Source organism: Grus americana, chromosome 13 (genome assembly GCF_028858705.1).
Source record: "Grus americana isolate bGruAme1 chromosome 13, bGruAme1.mat, whole genome shotgun sequence".
NCBI lineage: Eukaryota > Metazoa > Chordata > Aves > Gruiformes > Gruidae > Grus > Grus americana.
The window spans coordinates 505077-524705 of NC_072864.1; the positions used below are offsets into that span (position 1 = coordinate 505077).

Here is a 19629-nt window from a genome sequence, read left to right on the forward strand (position 1 = left end):
AGAGGACGACTCTTAGGTCATGCTGCCAGTGATATGTGGCACAGTTATTTAAGGAAAGTTTTGCAGACCACGCTCTCCTTTCCTGTGTTTAAACAAAAAGAGGGACCAAAACCCACCTGTCCATTTAGTCTGGTCCTTGTCCCCTCCACTCTCTTGTTCCTTGGCAGGCTCTTCAGCATCACCGGCTGTTTCACTGGGCCCTTCCACATCTTCAGTGGATTCTTCTGAAACAAAAAAAAAGGTAACATAAAAATGGAAGTCAAAACAGAAGAGCAAGTAACTGCCATTGAGCAACAGAGCAACAGCCAACGGCGAAGCTCAAGTGTTGGGCGGCAGATATCAACGTCACCCAGCGTTCTCCCAACACTACCTGCCAGCTGGTCAAGAGAAAAACTACAGAGGGAAAAAAAGTGAGAGATGAAATGAAGAATCTCACCTACTTCTATCACTTATAGCTACTGACCTCCCCTGCGGTGTAATGAACAGTAAAACATTTGCCTGGTATGAGAAGGTTCTACCTAACCACACCATGGATTAGAGAGGCATCAGGGACTGACTGGAGCCTCCAGCACCTTCAGCCTCAGCCTTCCTCCTCATCCCCATCTCAAGCTCCTCGGAATGAATGGCACTGCGTAGTACTGACCCCAGTCACTGAGACCCCCAAGTTCCCTGCAGAACCACCACCACCACCACTCACTTCCGCTTGGACAAAGCAAAGGAGCAGCCTGTCTCCTGCGGACGTGGCCCTGACACGAGGCACAGGAGGGAGCTGCAGGGGGGCGGTGTCTCGTTTTCGGCCCACTCATGGGAAGAGTCTGAGCACACAGGCACTATCATACAGGTGCAAAGGCATGAAGGAGAAAAAACACTCAGTGAAGCGAAGCGCTGAAAGCTCAGAACAAAACACAAAGTGCCACTGCCCCACCCGTTAACCAAAACACCCTCGTGCCGAGGCCAGCGGCACGGAGCGTGTCGACACGGCATGGTGCAGCTGCACGCAGAGGCACCCTGGTCAGGTGGGATACTGGGAGCGAGATACTGCCGCTGCAGACCTCTTACACCAGGGTATAACAGCCACATTATCATCTAATATCTTGGGTATTTATGTATAGTGCGTGCAGCTCGACAGCTACCATGTAATTGACGGGGGCTACATCAACACTGGGAAGAAAGGGTACTTTTAAGCCATTATATCCTCTTTTAGGCAGGATAGTTCATAATTTTAACTTGCATTATATGGTCATGGTAAATCTTAGGCTATCCTGAGGTTTTGACTGAACTACGTAGCCAGTTAAAGCACCACCCCCCACCCCCCCCCAACAAAGACAGGGCTAGAAATCGGGATTAAAAATATATATTAGGAGATTGCAGATACTCAGCTGTGCCCTTTGAGAATGTGACAACTTAAATCAGGGAGGAACTTGTAAAAGCATCCAGAGATCAGCGCTGATATTAAGTGGAAGCACTGTGATTTATACTCTACCCCTCCTTCACTCTTTTAAAAGCTGGAAACTCTTGAGAGCTGCAGGGACCCCAGTGTTCTTTGCCTGGGAAAACAGGACCCCAGAATAAGAGGTGTGATGGGTGGCACCGCTAGGCAAAGGCACCTAACACGTGGGAAGATACAAATTACTGGTGCAGGGGCGAGATGAGCAGTCTGCCTTGTGAGACGAGTGCTCAAGTTTGCTGGAGAGAAGGGCTGTGAGCTCAGCAGCTGGGTCCACGTTTCAGAAATTAAAATTCCCAAATATTTCCCGCCCTGGCGAGAAAAAACAGCAAACCACCCCCAGTCCCCAAACCACCTTGCTGCCTTCAAAACGCTGCCATGCAGGGCAAGATAGCGAGCAGGCTTTAGCTGGTTTTATTAGAAACCTTCATTAAGGGGCTTTTATTATTTTCTTCAAATCTTTGCTTTAACCTTCATCGAGACCCTCTCTCCGGACACCCCGCTGCCTCTGCCGGCCCAGGCGCTCCCCCGGGGCCAGGTCCCCGGACAGAGAGCCGGCCCCCCCGCAGCCCCCCGCACCCCACTGCCCGCAGCACATCGCACCCCTCCGCCCGCAGCCCCCCGCAGCCCCCCGCAGCCCCAGCCCCGGCCGGGGGGGGGGGGGGGAGCGGGCTCCGCTCCGGGCTGGGGGCGGCCCCCGGCCCCCGGCCCCGGCCCCGGCCCGGCCGAACAACAAAGGGTGCCCGGCGCGCCGGCACTCCCGGCTGCGACCCGGAGGTGTCAGCATCGGCATGGGAGGAAGAGGAAGGGCGAGCCGGCTGCCGGGCTCAGACGCTGTCTGGGCTCTAACCTGAGCATGTGGAAATAATACACGTCTTCAAGTGCACTGTCTGGTTCGAGGGGAATAAAATAGGACATTCATAAGCAGTTACACCATCTGTCTTTATACCATCATCATCATCAACAAGGGAAAAAATAGCTCTTTAAAATGGATGAAAGCCCAGGCTGACAGTAACCGGAAAAATGTGAGCTATGAATACCAATAACGGTAGAAAATGATTAAAAACCGAGGCTACAAACAGCGAGCCCTCCTGCCCCGCTGGGCCTGCAGCCCCTCGCGCTCGCTGGCACAGCCCGTCCCACCACCAGCCCCGGCCACCCCCCGGCAGACGCCCGCACCAAGCGCCCACCGAGCCCCGGCCCTGGAGAGGGCTCTCGGAGCACGAGATCTGCCTCCTTGGCTCAAACACCTCTGTACTGGGCAGGCGGGCTCCAAAAACCATATGCGTGCTTCAAACCCTTCCCCCCACCCTGGCCTGAGCGGATTTTTTCTGAAGAGTGTTTTCTTAAAGCAGGACAGGAGGGGAAGAGAGTAGAAGACGCATCTGCCCAGGGAGGCTCCGAATCAGCTGGGAAAGGCCCTGGTACCATCCTTACTTGGCCGCTCGCTCCTGGGGCCTTTGCCGAGCACCATCCTCCTGCTCCTCTCCCCCGCACACCCGGGGAGCTCCCTGCACCAGCAGACCCCGGGACACAGCCGCCTGGCGCCGAGACTCAGGGAAGGGGAAGCGTTAACTCCTGGCTGCCTTGTGATCCTCTTCCAGCAGAATTTTTTGGAAGGCTGGATGCAACTCTGCTCACTACACTCAGCCTAACTTGTCTCACAGCCGGCAGTGTTTAGGCTGACCCCAGGGACGGTCGCGAGAGCGTCCTCAGCCACACCACCCTTCAGCTGGCCACGTGCGCTGCGGAGGGCTTTGAACCGCCGAGAACCAGCCTCCAACAGACTGCACGCAGGGCACGAGCACGTGATCTGACCCAGCTTCTAACAATGAGATCCTCCAACACTGGAAATAAAAGGCAGCAGAGCTCCTGCTCCTGAAAGATTTGCACCCACGCTCTGATGACAGCTCTGCGGCTGCTCCGTCGCAGTGGCAGCTCCGAGGCGCAATGGCAGGTCTGGGTAGCAAATGCATGTGCGAATGGCACCCAACCATCCATCCTCCTGCATTTCTGTGGGGCATCCTTCTGAGAGGACAAGGCCAGCATCACATCTGGTAGGGAAAGGTCTGCTTGTCTCCTCAATCTGCTGCACACGCAACAAGGAGCTTTTGAGCTTCCATTTTAATTGTCTGCAAATCCTGATGCCACGCTGTTCCCATGCTGCGTCTGAGCAGAGCTGACCACCGCCTTTTACTCAATGGCTGAAGAGCCCCATAGGACTGAGCCGCACCGGGTGGGAAGGCTATCTCGTGAGCAGCTCCCAATGGCTGAACGAGGCCGTGGTCAGCAAGACGTTGGGAATTTATTCCCAAACCACCATGACCATCCCTCCTTGAGGCCGTACATGCTGTTTGCCAGGACTCATTCACCTAACGGCTCGAGTGTCTTTTCCTTAAGGAAATTGATAAAAAGTCCACCAGTCATTTTGGGGTTAAAAAGGTACTCGGCTTAAAACCGAACATCCTAAGAAGTGTCCCAATCAGGGCTGCTGCCCAGAGGGTGACAAGTCCCTGCAGTATTTTGGCAGTACACTGGGAGTCTCTGCCAGTCAAGGGCTCTAACCAGGAGCTCTCTCTTTCGGAGAGCGTGGCGGGGGTGCTGAACCCAGAGGCGTGGAGGTCTGCCACAGAGGATGCTTTGCAGGAGGCGATGGGCTGGACTCCCAACCTGGGAACCTTAACAGGGGGCTCTGGAAGGCCAGAGATGCTCTTGCAGCCCATGCCCAGAGGATGCAGGTGCTAGACTGGTGTCCTTGGTTTCCAGAAACTCCAACTACATGGGGTCTATCAGCTCACGAAGGGTAGGTGGGCTTCACCCTCTGCGGGGAGCTCGCCAGGGCAGGTTCAAGAGCTGCTGCTGTGAGATTTGCACGGAGGGGATCGCGTCCCACTGAAATACAAACAATGCAACCTGCCCATGGGTCCCAGTGCTGCAGTGTCATCCACAAGGCCATGATGCTTTATTAATAAACTTCCTTAAAGGAATTTTCCAACCACCGGGGTTCAGGTCAATACCAAGAGCAAGCAAGTGGAACTGCGGGGCACCTGGAGTCCAAGGAGCCTGCTCTTCCATCGTACAAAGTCTGCCCCATGCAAAATCTTAGAAAGAGTTCTTTTCTTCCTTCATGAATAAATCATTTTAGACAGTGGCATTTCCTTTTAATTTAAAATTAAACCATTTACTATGCGGGGGGGGGGATAAAGAGAGGGAGAACAGTCTGGAAAATCATGACTGTCGAACATCTGCAGATGTCAGGGAATCTCTGACTTAGTTGCAACTGAAAACGTGCCCGAATCCCCACACACCATTGCACAGGATCACGCTGCTGCATTTCTGCCTCTTTCAAAACCCAGAAAGTTTGAGGGGAGAAGTCAGCAAATCCGGACTGGATCCAGGCCAGCTTGAACAGCCCAAGAGCTCTCTCACCCCTCCTTCTCTCAGCTGGATTTTCCTTAACAAACCCAGATCTCTTATCCGAAGGGATAAGGGGCATTTCAGGGGTGGCGGAAATGTAGGGACGGGAGAGAAAGAGCGTGCACTTGCCTCCCCACCCTCCGGCAGGCTCAAGAGCTGAGAAACATTAGCTGTCATGAACCACAATCAAATCAGGTTTGAAATATTTAGCAGTGGCTTGGAAAATGCGGTGGTGCAGCTCTGACAGGCGAGATGTGCAGACACCCATTTTCCATTATAATGGAAATATCAAGCCTGTTCTGAATATGTATAACCTAGAAAAATGTATTGATTTTTCATTCGGCATTAAAAAAATGAAATACCCTGCAGCTGTCAAAAGCCTTTTGTTAAAAGCTCATCTTTCCTGGAATGAGGTTTACCAGAAACAAGTTTTAATTGTACACAGGGTCTCTCCTTTGAAACAAAAAGAATCCCTGATAGTCCCTTTTTCAGGATAAGTAGCCAAAAAAGCCTGCAGAAAGACAAGATTGAGACCTGGCTGACTTCTGCAAGCTGACGCTGTCAGGAGAGGTGACAGCGATGGCCTGTGTGCAGTCAGCTGCACGGCTGCACATGCACAGACACGCGTGCTGGCACGGCTGTGCCGGCTCCCCGCGAGCTGCTGGCTGGCGAGGGGCAGGTTCCCCCGCTAATGCCGGGGTCACACCACCGCACTGCGGCCCAGCGTGTTTCAGAAGTTCAAATGCTGTAAACTAGTTTAAACGTGAGGTCCCAGGCCCTGGGAGGAGACGTGCCGTGGTCTGGGTCCCCACGGAAGCAGGAGGGCCTTCAGGTGGTCCATGGGGGGTCGGTGCCCTCCTGGCCCCCGGGAAGTCGATGAGGAGCTCAGCTGCCCTGAGCTGTGCCAGGGCCACTGGGCATCGTCTGCTGCTGCTCGTCTCAACAGCGGCTTTTGTTCAGCTCTCCCCAAAACTGCGCCCACGTAGGATTACGACGCTGACTCAGAAAGGGTCGCTCACCCCGACAGGGAAGAGGCACAGGAGGGTTGTCCCCCCTCACACCATACCCACGGCCAGGCACACTTGGCTGTGGGAACAGAGTAAAGGCAGGGCCAGGGAAGGAGGTCTAACGCCAGCCAGTGCCCCCGGCGCAGGAGGACGCACGCGTTCCAGAGCCCGTCTGACCTGCTGCTGCAGCCGCATGCACGAGGTGGCATCTCCCCGCAGGGCTCGGAGCAGGCACCCGTACCGGGCGCCCCGCAGAAGCGTTAGCAGGAGGTAGGGCACTGCCCCGGCCACCGGCAAACCTCTGCTGTGGCAACAGCGCGCATCTTCCCGGCTCCCACCAGCGGCTCCCCACCAGGCTGTGGGGTCTCTGAACTGTTGGCGACGGTCGTGAGTGCTGGTGGGCTCCAGCCAGTGGCACCATTCGTGTTCGGGGCACGCAAAGCTTCCTACGCCGGAGGAGCAAACAGTGCCTTGTCTATTGTTTTCTTCCTTTGCCACTTGCATTTCTGAACACTCACCCTGCCAGGGGACGCGTTTAGCTCACACGGCTGCAGGTGAGCAGCCACGTGGGCTGCTGAAGCCGTCGGTGGCCCACAATGGAACAGAGCGATGGCAAACCCCGCAGCTGCCCGCCCTTCAACTTGCTGAAATGTGAGTGAGAGCACAGCCTTGGAACAGTTCCGCGGGAGAAGAGAAGCTGGCAGGGGTCAGGACACAGAGCAACACCCTGGAAACAATTCCACTATTTGTTTGTTTGTGACCAGCCCAACAGAAAAAAAAATGTTTTCCACCTCTCCCTGACTTGCAGGCTATTTGCATTTGAAGATGAGACAATCCATCCACATGGAAATGTAGGTAAATCCATTTTCAGAGGGTTTTCTGCTGTCTTGTATTTCTCACCCGGCTCAAGCTCATCTGGGGCACGTCTCCTAAGGTAACCTTGGCTACCAGGCAGTCACTGCCCTTGCAGCTCAGATTCAGGATGCATATATATGCACAAATACACTCTGCGCTAGTTCCTAACTGGATTACTCTACATAAACTTGTTTATTCCTATCATTTTCCCAAAAGGAAAAGCAGGACTCCAAGCAGTGAAAAGAAAGCACCAGGCACAGGTTACGAGAGGAATACCGTGGACTCTAACCCCGACGCAAAAGCTGGTAGGCAAGTCCTATCATCTGACAAAAGGCTGCAGAAAAACAGTAATAATCCTACATGTATCTTGGATTGATGACACTAATTTCCAAGATGGCCCTGTTTCAGAGCATGGTCAGAGCATATCTGTGCTGCTTTCATTGACAAAAAAGAAAATGCTGACTTTGAACGTTCCCCCAGCTGATAAAGCCGTCCTCAGTTGCCTATCTTCTCAAGGCAGGGAAAGTTTATCTGGCTTTTGTGCAGTTAACTATAGAGGCAAGCGTTCAGATAAATAAAACAAGAAATTCAACAGCAAAAGGGCTGTTTGTGAACTTTTAGCTCCTATTCCTTTGCTTTCTGCTCCGAAGAAAAAATTCAGAATTTTTGGCCGGTTTCCTTGAACAGATCTGAAAATCCTCCAACAGCAGCCAGGTCTCTGGTTATCTCCCAAACAAGCTTCTTGCTCAAACAGAAATGAGATGACCCTCTGCCAGACATTAGCATCTTTTCTTCCAAAATATGAATGCTTTTGCTAATACAGTTATTATTTTTGCATTCAGTCACTTTATCTGATTTACCAGCTCCAGGCAGAGGCCCCACTTCTGGGCCCCACATGGCTGAGAAGTGCCCATGGTCGGGGGCAGGCGGGGAACTGATAAAATCATGCGACCTTCAGCCTTGGCCTTTGGGTAACAGAATGCAGCAGCGCTAGGAAACAGAATAATGTTATGAAAACCAGGTACCAGAAGAAAGAACCATTTCTGTCTTAGAAAAATAGAAGCCAGTGGTGGTGAAACCTGCCACCATCTTTTCCAAAGAAAGAGGAGTAGGACACCAAGCAGAAAGTCGAAGCCCGTCTGCGCGGCAGCGCGCAGTCACTGCCGTCAGCTCTGCGGGTGCAGAGTCCCATCCGCTTCAACGGGTCTGGATCTCAGACCTGCAGGGAACAAGTCTGGGAAAGGCCCCGACTGCTCTGGAAACCTTCACCTCCCTGGAAAATCGGGCAGAGCCTTGTCCCACAGAAAACAGCGACAGCAGAACACAGCTCTGCACGAACAAGCCCACAACGAGCTGGTCCCATCTCACAGTCGCTAGAGATACCGCCGGTGTCTCCGTGCAAAGGCAATGGAGTCCAAGAACCCCTTCCCTGAGAGGGCACCGACTCCTCCCTGTCCCTCCGAACAAGGCTGTCCATTTTTTTTGTGAACTGGGCTAAATTTTAAGGCGATGGAACCCAACAGGGATTTGTCCACTTGAATTTCAGCAGAACTAGAAAGGTTGCTGTTATTTTCACACATGAAATGTAAAAAAAAGGCAAATTCCTTGAGCATGTTTGTAGTGGAGCGTGATGTGATTGTGTTGTCATTTATGGGAAATAATCGCAAGCCCATCTCTCCCTTTCCCCCCATTTTCCAGTCCAAATAACCATGAAAAATTACACTTCAATGTCAGGAGGACAACAAAGGAGGGGCTTTCTCCTGCGGCTTGACGGCTTTTCAGCCCCCCCTTCTTTGGACAAAAACTACCTTCAATTCTATTTCATTTTAAACGTGATCTAACAAATGCATCTTGACAAGTTCCTTTCTTTTTTTCTTTTAAACAGTATTTTGCACAGTTTAACCTAGCTCCAAACCGGAATCAGCTGGAAAGGAGACTCATGCAAAAACACAAACACAGATGAAACAACAAAACAAAAGAAAACCCATCTCCAGCTTCAGGTCTGCAGGGAGAGGACAGCGTGGTCCCCAGCGTGGGGACCTGCAGGAGGGTTACGAGACAAAGGGGACCAGTGGGGAGGAAAGGCCGGAGGAGATGGGGTGGCAGAGGTGACGAGGCAGGAGCGCAGCAAAGGCTGTCGGGGGACGAGGAGCACGGTGCCCAGCCCAAGGTCTGTGAACGAAGGACCAGCAGCAGCCCTGGCCCACAGCAGACGACTCCCCACCCCACGGGGGTCCTTACTGGGACCAGACACCCCGGGTGCGGCCAGGGACCCTCGAGATGGCCTCTCCGGCAGCCGCCTCCCCAGCCAGCCCACAGCCAGCACGTCAACACCGCGCCGTGCTCATCGGTTACTTGCCCCTCTGAAGAGGTCTGCTCCCCACCAGCACCCCTGCCCCACCGCCCACTTCTCGTCCTCTGGTCTCACCCCTCCTCTCCGCCTGCTCACCTCCCTCCTCGCACCTCCTCCCCGGCAGCCGCCCCCTCCCCTGGCTCAGTTTCCCTCTGCTAAAAACAGTGAAACTGCCGAAGCAGAAAACGGCGCTTTTTCAGAGATGCCGACGGTGCTGCCCCGTTCCAGGCTCCCTGCATCCTCAGCGGCGCGGCATCGCCCGGGCCAGGCTCAGCCGTGCTGGGAAGCGGCTTTGGTGACCTGCTGCAACCGTGCAGACACAAGCACGTGTTTTCAGAGAGGCCAAGGCGCTTCAGGAAATTCACATTCCGCCTTTCAGAAAATGTGTTGGTGCTGCGCATCCACACGTCCTCAGCTGGCAACGTGAGTGGAGCGCGGTGGTCAAAGGGAGGGGTGCTTTGTGCTGACGCTGAATAAGCTCACTCCAGAAAAACGTTTCAGATTCACAAACGGAACCAGTGCTAAAGCAAAGCAGAACTTAGAGCTAACTTCAACAACTCTGGGACAAGGTACATCTCAAGAACATTGTAACTACAACAAAAATGAGCTATAATTAATTCATGCTTAGCCTTAAGGGTTGGATATGCACAGGAGTGCTCCCAACAACCTTAACTCTGCCCTGTAACGTCATCATAAACCATACTGAAATCACACACTAAAATGTCCCTTTTCTGGTTAGTTTTTTTAATATACAACTCCTCCAACTCCTCCTCTGTTCTTACTCTCCACGGTATTGCTCCAAGGAGAAGTTAATTAATGTGCTGCTGACCCTCTTTCTCCCCCTCCCCAAGTGTTTCCCAGCCTCAGCGTGTTTGGAGTTCTTTTAAGCTTAGCTAAAAACTTAGGAAAACCATAATTACAGTGCCCTGGTTTAGGGACAATTAAAATATCCTTGCAATGTGTTGCACCATAAGGTACAGACACGGACAAAGGGCAGCTAAGGGAGAGTGGTGGGGCTGACACGGCAGCAGGGGGGCACGACCAGCTTGCCGCTTGGCGGCCGTGGCATGGGGGTCTGCGGCAGATCCGCATTCCTTGTCCCTGGTGAGGAAAGTTTTGCGTTAGGAGGAATGGGAAAAAATGATCAATGCTTCTAAGCAAATGTCTCTGAGGACGCTTTGCACAGGGAATGAGTCCAAATGGGTCTGAAGCGTGTGGTCTGGTCGGTTCGTTCTTGACTAGACTGCAGTAATAGTGGCTGTGGTGTCGTGTCGCCGGGCTCTTCCTGGAGCTTATTTCTAGGAACCAACAATATATATGAACATGGGAAATCATAAATGGCCATAAATAATACGTATAATAGAAAATAAAAGAGGATAACCAGGGTGTGCAGCTTCCCGCGAGGCAGCGCAGGTCGTGGATGCAGGGGAGGGAGTCGGCAGGGCTGCCTGGACCGCCGGACTCAGGGAACGAAGGGGAACTTTCTGCCGAAGCAGATGCGAAGTGCAACTGTGCTGCAGAGGCGGGATGTGGAGCTGGTGGTGGCGACCTCTTAAATTGCCAAAGACATTTCTGCAGAGACTCTTGCTGGCTTTTAAGGGGACTTCAAAGCAAAAAGTCAAGGAGCATCCCCTGGGACCCCCGAGAAGGACAGAGCAGATACTCCCAGCAGGTCTAGATAGAGACAACGCCAACTCAGCCAGTTGAGGGTTCTCAGCACTTTGGTCACCAGAAGTGCGCTACCTCCACAGGTTAGCCAGACGTCAAAATCAGACTGATAGAAAGTTGCCAATACCAAAGCTTCTTGATGTGAACGGCCACAGTCTCACCCCTCTGCTGAAGGACAGGGGCCGTGGCAGCCCCCCAAACGCAGAGGTCTGTTCTCAGCCCTGCCAGGTCACGGCCCGTGAGCATCCCCTCCACACCTTTACCCTGCCCCTGCGCCAGCCCCGGGCAGAGCGCTCCGATACCAAACATGACGTGGGCTGGTGCAGAAGAGGCAGCAGATAACGTACGCAAGCTCTCGTATGCACAGCAAACGCCCGCTGACAAGAACCGTCAGCGGAGACCCAGAAACCTCACAGCTACAGCCCCGGAGCTGTCCTTGAGGACACACTTGAGGAGCCCCACATCACCCACCAAGGCAGAGATGGCCACGTCCGAGGGCCGAGCTGCCCCTTCCCCGGGTTTGGGTTAGTGGCACTGGCAGAATGTCAGTAATTGCTTTTCCCCTTGTACTAACAAGCTTTCAGCAGCAGCAGATTTCAGCTTCCTGGAGCCAACAGGCCCTTTTTTCCACCTCTCTTGGCTTCGAGTAATTGAAAGCGACTGCAATCTCAGCCCTGACTCTCCGGTATTCAGCTGCACCGGGGAGGTCAGAGAATGTCAAGTGAAGCCTTTCCATTCACCTCCCCACCACCAGCACTGCGTTAACGGAGGCAGCCTGCTCCGCAGCCCAGAGAACGGGCAAAATTACGGGGGCTGCTAACAGCCAAGGAAATCCGAACACAGCTTCTCTGGAGCTGGGAGGCAGGGCTACCCATCACATCTCTGCGCCGCATCCGAACTGCAGAGCCCTGCCGACCCCTGGACTTTTTTTTTTTCTTCTTTTAATTTAAAACAGGAGATGGATTTCTTTTCAAAGAAACTAGATATTCATCCTTAATTTTTTGCAGCAAGACAAAACACTGTCCCCTATGACATCCATGTCCCCCATCATGTATCAGGGAAGGATCTTTCACTCGCCTTTCAAACCTAAGATAAAGACGGAGGGTGCTGAACGGCTGCTCTAACGCCCGAGTGAAACGCAGAGGACCAAGGAAAAGGGAAGAGCACGGAGCGGCTCCCAAGGAGACGCTGAAGGTATTCCTGGCTCACAAGCTGCCCAGCCTGTGGCCAAGCAATTAGGCAGCACCAGGCCGGTAATGGCCGGTGGGCTGGGAGGACGGAGCCTGTCGGTCACCCTGGGACGCTCTTCGGTGCCTGCAGTCCCCATGCTCGTCTTCCTCCAACGCTAACGAGGGCGTGCCGGGTGCTCCAGGGATTTGAAATGCTCCTGAAACCTGGACCAAGGCGCACGCACAGGTGGCGGCTCCAGCAGAGGCCTGTGATAAGAATTTATTTCTCTCAATTACGAGCGCTTGTCCCCAGCCTCAGTTCATCAGCGCGGCGCAGCCGAGTCAATGAAAGCTCGGTAATGCGCTAATCAGATGCACAGCGACTTCCCGGAGCCGCCGGCTGCGCGCAAGCGGCCGGTGCCGCTCTGAAAAAAGCAGCAACTTTGGGAAGCGGGTTCCCAGCCCTGCCTACCCCTCTGCTCCCGAACTGGGGGTGACTCCGGGTTCATGGCCAATTCAGACGCGGTTTCCCGGGGCCCACGGCGTTGCCTCCACTCCACGTGACCGGCACACGTGCTCGGGAGTGGACAGATGAAGCAGCGCCCATCCACACGCTTTATCTCTACTGCTCACGCACGGCCGTCTTTAAAGGAAGGCTTCCAAGGGTGCTCTTTATATTTTCAGATGAAGTTTTTGGGTTTTTTAGTGGAGTTTGATCTGAAATATTTGTTCCCTTCAACTCAAGACCATTCTGAAATAACTGTGAATGTCTCAAGCAGACAGAGAGGGAATCTAAATATTGCCCTCAAAAAGCAAATACAGGACAAAAATGCCAGAAAAAAATCAGTGATGAGCTCTCTTCTGGTGTCCCCAGAAAAAAATAACACTCCTGCCCTTGGAAACCCATATCTAAAATAAGTGCAGCGGGCTGCACATCACAGGGGAGGAGGGACGGAGGGACGAAGTTGAACGTGGCTGTGAACCGTGTGCCCAGGAGGCATGGCAGCTTCACCGTCACCGTGGGACGCCTCTGGGCTTCATTCGTTTGGGTTAAAATAAACAAATAAACAAGTAAACAAAACCACTTTCCCTAGTTCCCCTTCCAAAGTGAATCACAGAAAAAGGTTGTTAGTTTGATGCTACGACTCCAGTCTGGCAGAAGCTGCCCCCACCGTGGCATCACCGGCACAGCTGCCGCCAACACCGCCGGCACGAAGCGGTTACCAAACTTCCCAAGCATTAACCTCTCCCAGAGCGCGGCGCGGGGGGGATGCTCTCCCACTGCAGCCTGCTCGAGAGCTCTATTGATCCAACACACACTTGGTGCCTTCGAAGTTGTTTATGATCAATATGCAAATTGCCCATGGCATTGATCTGGTATTAATTTTCAATTAGGGAATCCACAAGGGGTCTCCCAGGGTCAATATCTAACAATGCAAGGTAACTCCACAGCGGAATAGCGGGACTGATGCTGCCCAGTGCCTCGCCGGGGCTGCTCCTGCGCCTCCTGCCCGGATCCCTCCGGGCACCGCTGTGCTCCTGGAGAGTGGCCAGTGCCCCCGCAGCGTCCCGAGGCCCCTCTCCGACCCGCAGCCTCACAGGGGCACGTCCCCCCCCACCGCAGGCGTTTTGCCTCCCTGCACACAGGTCAGCACCTCACAACCTCTGAGCCACCGAAGGCAGCACGCCGGCCGGGCTGCCCCAGAAACCCCCGGCTGCCGGCGTTTGGCCTGGAAACAAGTTGTGCCCCGTTACGGATGAGGCAGCCCAGCCCCAAATCATTTGCCGCCCTCCCCATGGCGCTGCTGTCGCCCGGCCAAGGAAGACAACGGCCAGAGCAGCTGGCAGCAGCTGCCAGAACCCTGCTCGGAGCACCGCGGGGATCCTGCCGCAAACCAGGTCGCTCCACGAGCGCTAGTGACACCAGCAGCCACGCAGACAGCTGGCGGTTAGCAAAGGCAACCCCGTTGCGAGTGCTTTTAGACAGCCTTCAACACACACACTGTCTTTTCTGCACCAATGCAGTTATTAATACAGATGGTGCGGAGAAAGCGTAACGCAGCGCTGTGCACAACAGCCCCTGCGAGCTGGACAGAAGAGCTGGGGGTCTAGGAGGAGCATGCAAGCAGCTTTCCAACGACACAGAGCGGGGAACCAAACGCTGTGCTCTGCCATCTGAACAGAAGCTACGTAAACCTGCATGTCTCCGGAAAACATGCTAGAAGTGGAAAAGATCCTCATGTGTGCTACACAAAGGTTAAAAAAAGAGAAATCATTGAAATTCCTTCATAAATCTAGAGAAATGCATCCCTTCCCAGAAAAAGGGACCCATCCCATCAGCCATCCTCCCAACTTTCTTCCTCCCAGGGAAGCCCAGAGGGAGCCGTTTGTTTCTCCGAACGCCGCGGTCGCACCGGAGAGGCGATGCCCCTCTTCGCACCGGATGGCCGGTCTGCGCACACCCTCGGCTCTGCCACTCACTGTGCTAACCAGCACATTAGCTACCCAGGCTAATTGGTTTATGGATAACATTAATTACCATGTTGCTCATTAATGGATGAAATCTTTATTGGTTCCATTGATCAGCGGGACTTGTTAGCCGGCCTCCTAACCAATGGCGGATGTAACAAGCTCTCTTATTGGCATATCAATTAATGCAATCAATTTCTGGCCAGCGGCTGCCATTCGCTTCCCTGCTTGTTAGACTGTGGAAGACAGAGTCATGTCAAGTAAGCATTTATTTAAAGGGTTTCTAATTCTTCTTGAGCTGACTTCCCAGCAGGCTTTCTGCCACACAAGGGTTTTCTGCCTCCAGAGACCTTCCCCTTTCCTCCCGTTGCAGAGTCAGATCTATAACAGTCACTGCAAACTAAATCATTTCTGTAAAAATATTTATTGAGTTACGCAAGTAGGACAGCTAGAGGTGTCAGATTAAGAAGTCAGACCGTATGACTACCCCAATTTAACACATCGGAGAGATGGGCAGGAGTATGAACCCACTCCCAAAGGACAGGCAGGAGCTCAAGAGCCGTGCCAAAAAGCCTCCCTGCACGTGGATTAATTTTAATTACAGGGTCAGTTCCCCACAATTAGCACGGTTTTGTCAGAGAACAATAAGCCCTTAATATTTCTGCCCTACCCCACCTTCCAGAGTGAACCCAGACCATTTCGCATCTTTGCGCAGTCCCGTCCATGGGTCTGCGGGCGTCCTCATCCCGGGTGGCGCCTGCACCCGCTCTGTCAACCTCAACCTGGGAAAGGAGAGCAGGACTTGCTCTGCTCCAGTGCAAAATTAGCTGATGCTGGGAAACAGATGGAGAACATTACACGGTCTTGCACGAGCCCGGCAGTCTCGGCTGCAATGCTACACTTAATACAGGGGGTAATACAACACGTCCCCCTGCCCAAACCTTTGGGGGAAGAAAGGCGTATAAGGAGCACAGGACCTAAACCTCCCCTGGACAGAAACGGAAGAGATCAGCCCTGCTTTCCTGAGAAAGGTGGCAAAGGGGACAACCCGATAAAAGAGCATAAAACTGGTAGTGGTCTGAAGACTGAGAGATACTTTCTGAGCCATTTCTCCCATGAGCTAGAAGACGGGACTTTCAGTTAACCTGACAGGAAGCAAATGATGTTTACAAGGAGTAAGAGCCCCGACTGACCTACAGAGCCCTTGTCCTCGCCATTTTCCAAGGCCTGTCGGCCAACCAGATTTCAACAGCAGAACACGTTCAGAAAGAGCTCAAACACCATCCTACTTGGGCTGGAAGTGATCGTAGCTGATTTCAGCATCCAGCTGCTGAATTTCCAGCTGATGCGACTGGACAGCCGGGGGTTACCCTGTATGCCCACCACACGATGGGATCCTGTAGCCCAGGAGGACGATGGCACTCTCAGACATCAGCTCGCTGCCAGAGAGGGTAACAAGGGGCTCAAAGCTGTGCCACATCAGCTGTCTCGATGCAGTAGGTTTTGTTTTCCTTTGGAGCAGCATTTGCGCTGTAGCAGTGAGCCTGGTAAACGTTCCCGCAGCCACAGAGGCAGACGGAAATGTCAGCATGCCGCTCAATGCTCCCGACCTCCGTCCCTCTCCCCAGCTGCTGACCTCCTCCGGTTCTGCCTGTGCAGCTGCGTAAACGCAGGAAACCCAGCAGCTAATGGATCCGCAGGACCTCGCAGGTGAAACAAACACTTTTTCCTATAGAATTAGACTTGGTAATTAGATTGTGGAAATCACTGTCGCAGGATGTTGCTGTGGCCAAGAATTCAGCAATATTCACAAAAGGGATTAGATAATTAAGGTTAATGAGGATATCTAGAGATATAATTGCTAAATCTAACAAAAGAATTTGGAAAAAATATAAACCTACAAGCTTTAAAAGGGCACACGTGAGCTGCCCTCTCGCTGCAGGGGTTCACGCGGGCACTCGTCCTGGCAGCAGGCGAGCTTGTCGCTGACAGCCAGGGGCTCTCCTCTCCCCCCAGTTCTCCAGCACACCGTCACCTCCCGGTCCCTCTCAGGCCAGCTGTGCCCCCCCGACCTGCTCCGCGTGTCCCGGAGCCACTGCGGCTCTGGGGGCACCGCTGGGCGACAGCTCACAGCCAAAGGGGCGAGTGCGCAGCGCCGCAGCACGTCTCTAGCAGGGTTCCCTGCCACCGTGCTGCCGGCAGCCCCGCGCTCCCCACCTGCACAGCTCAGCACCCTGCCTGTCCTGCCTGCAGCAGGGCACACGGGCAGGCGCACGCCGGGCAGGCAGGACGTCAGGGAGAGCAGCACGGGACTGTGTGAGACACGGCCACTGTGGCAGGGAAGCACGAGGACAAGAAGCAGCCACAGAGCAGAGGCGACCAGAAAGAAAACCTGAGCGTGCAGCTGCATGAAGGCACGAGACGCGCAGGGGCCACCTGCTGTGGGCACGGTCCCGTTTTGCTGCACGAATCCTGTCCACCCGTCGCACCGTCCCCGGGAGCGGTGCCGCAGGGCACGAGGGGTGCAATGCAGCGTGCCAGGCTGGCAGCTCCACCGAACGCCGGGCTGTCACGATGGCACCCACCGGCACGTGGTAGCCCTGCGTGCCCATGGCAATCCTTCCCGGACTAATACCCGCTCCGGAGCTTCACCCAGGTGATTATGTAGGAAAGATCTTCCCCGCCAAACACAATAATAAATCAAACCTTATCAGAGCTGAACTATAAATCTGTGAAGACTCCGATAATTTCTAGCCATGGGAATAACACCACAAAAGTACTTTTTAAACTAATTACTCAGATTCCAAAGTGCTGCCCTAATGAGCCTTCCTTCTGCCCAGAACTTACTAAGAGAAAAAAATCTACCTTCAGTGCAGTAATTACTGCTTTCCCCTTCAAACTTCTAACTGGAGATCAATGCTGCATTTTAAGACTCATTGATTTACAATTAGCCTGGCTTTCCTGCTAAAGTGTTTTTAAAGCAGAGTTTACTTTTATTTTATTTTGAAATCTCAAAGATCTGGTTCTTGGATTTTACATCCTCATGAGAGGTGTGCTGGAAACTAAAAGAGGAAGGCAGGCACACATCTGAGCGAAGAAAGGAAAATGAGATTTTTGTTATGCTGAGACTACAAGAAAGATAAGAGACTCTTAAATATTTAAGGGATAAACATGAGAGAAAGAAAGATGGAGAGAACCAAAGCTAAAAAAAAGGAAAAGAAAGTGGAAACAAGGAAATGTAAATTCTTCCTTGCAAAGCAGGAAAAATGAATTGCAGGCTAAGACAGCAGAGTCACTGTCAGGCGGATCAGAAAGCTCTTACTGCCTCTGCTGTTTATTAGCATCCTTGGGAAAAAAAAGCAGCAGCTTTGTGCATCTTTGCAAAACAAAGCGCTAGTTAAAAATAGTGTGTACAGCAGGGACAGTGCGCTAACATGAGGGTCCTGGCAGCTCCTGCATTTGTACAATCTGTCCCACGAGGAGAGCAGAAGTAAGTGAAGCAATTAAGAATTCCACGCTGATTGCTTCAAACATGTTTTTCTATGCCATAAAGATAATAGCATCACGGATACATCCGCCTCCTCTCTCCTGCCTCTTCCCATCCCAACATCAGCTACTTTGCATCCCTTCCCCTGGACTCCCGGCTCCCGAGGAGCTGGAACACTGGAACGGGCCCGCCAAGGCTGGGGAGTCTCCGTCCTTGGGAGATACCACAGCCCCCAGTGGAGATGGCCCCGGCCAACCGCTGCAGCTGGCCCAGCTTTGAGTCGGGGGCTGGACCGGGGGACCTCCGGGGGTCCCTGCCAGCCGTGCTGCCTGGGGACTCTCCGACTGTTCTGGAGCTCCGCAGCAGTGCTCGGTTCCGAATCATTTTGGCATCATTTCTGCAGGAAATGAGCTACGCTGGACAAGCCACTTCAGCGCTCCCCGTTCCTCCTTCGCCTCCTACTTCTTCCTCCAAAATAAACATTTGGAAGGTCTTCTAGGATTAGCATGAGCAGCAACACGACAGGAGCCAGACTGAGGAGCAGGGAGGCAAAGAAAATTGCCTGCAAGGGTTTACAATTTTGGAGCTGCCGTAGTGGTCTAGCCTGCCATTTCGTTTGCTGCTCTCATAAATTTTGTTCTTTACTACTGTTGGGTCCCAGGAGTCAGTGGCAGATGATGATCCTAGAGTGATGAGAGGAAAGAAAGAAAATAGGAAAGCCAGTAACATCTCTCCTTTTTTATATTTTATTTTACAGAAAGCTGCTTAGCCCCATTTCAAAGACTAATATGAAAAAAGTGCAATTAAATCCTCGAAAAACTGACAGATCAGCAAAACAAAACCACCCGGAGGAGAGCACGATTGAGCCTCATTAAGAAAGAGTTCAGTCTGTTTTTAAAACCTTTCTTAACACTTAGCTGGGTACCTCTCAGCAGCAACCGCTCCCAATGCGCCTGGCATAATTAGTGTCAGAACGGAAAGGAAAAAATCAACCTAGGAAACAGAAATTAAAACACCAGATTCAAGTGAGAGAAAAAGGTTTCGCTGTAGCGAAACCATCTAAATTCTAACAATAACCCCTCCTCTCAGTCTGCGGCAAAGAGCTACAGTTCCACTCTATGCATAGACAAATACATGCCAATTAAAGAGGAAAGTGGCTGGGGCAAATTTGTGCTGTAAAATTTCTATCGCTAACCACTCCCAGTCCCCAAACAATATCTGCATGGCAGTCACATCCACCCGTGAGGTCAGGTTAATGACAGATGGACAGTAAATTACACTGACCTCGACAGCAATTATAACTATCACAGTTGACAATAAGGAAATTGAGATACAGGGACAAATTCTGTGCACTTTTAGTGGCCGGACCCTTTCGCAGGCTGTGCATGCAGACGCTCACATACGTACCCTACATGTTAAATTGCCAGCCTACCACAGGACGCTATACAGCCGAGATCTATTATTTTGCAGTGGGGGTGGGGATGAAACGCATGGGAGATAGAAAAGATGGCAGAGAGATGAAGCCATTTTATTAAATCAGGCAAATTCTAATTTATTCTGGGGAGATGGAGGAGAGAAAATGGATTCACTCTCAGCATGCTCACTCCGTATCGTCTGATCCAATCCCTACCGCCTCGCCGGAGGGGGAGGGGGCCTTGGCGTTCTGCAATTCTCCCACAATCTGAGAAAAAGATTAAAAAATAAGATGATCCTCCTTTCGGGTTTTGCAGCAGGGGAAAAAGCTTTTCCTGGGAACG

General features: G+C 52.7%; 1 protein-coding gene across 11 annotated transcripts in view; it reads right to left on the reverse strand.

Moving 5' to 3' along the window:
• The window catches only part of ZFHX3 (zinc finger homeobox 3), a 269447-nt gene that overhangs the window by 38317 nt on the left and 211501 nt on the right, over positions 1–19629 (reverse strand). For 10 of the 11 annotated variants that reach the window (XM_054841176.1, XM_054841175.1, XM_054841174.1 and 7 more), the window contains one exon: positions 117–224. In XM_054841176.1, the coding sequence (XP_054697151.1) occupies positions 117–224 (108 nt within the window). The remainder of the gene's footprint in view (positions 1–116; positions 225–19629) is intronic. The other variant, XM_054841185.1, reaches the window with a different exon arrangement.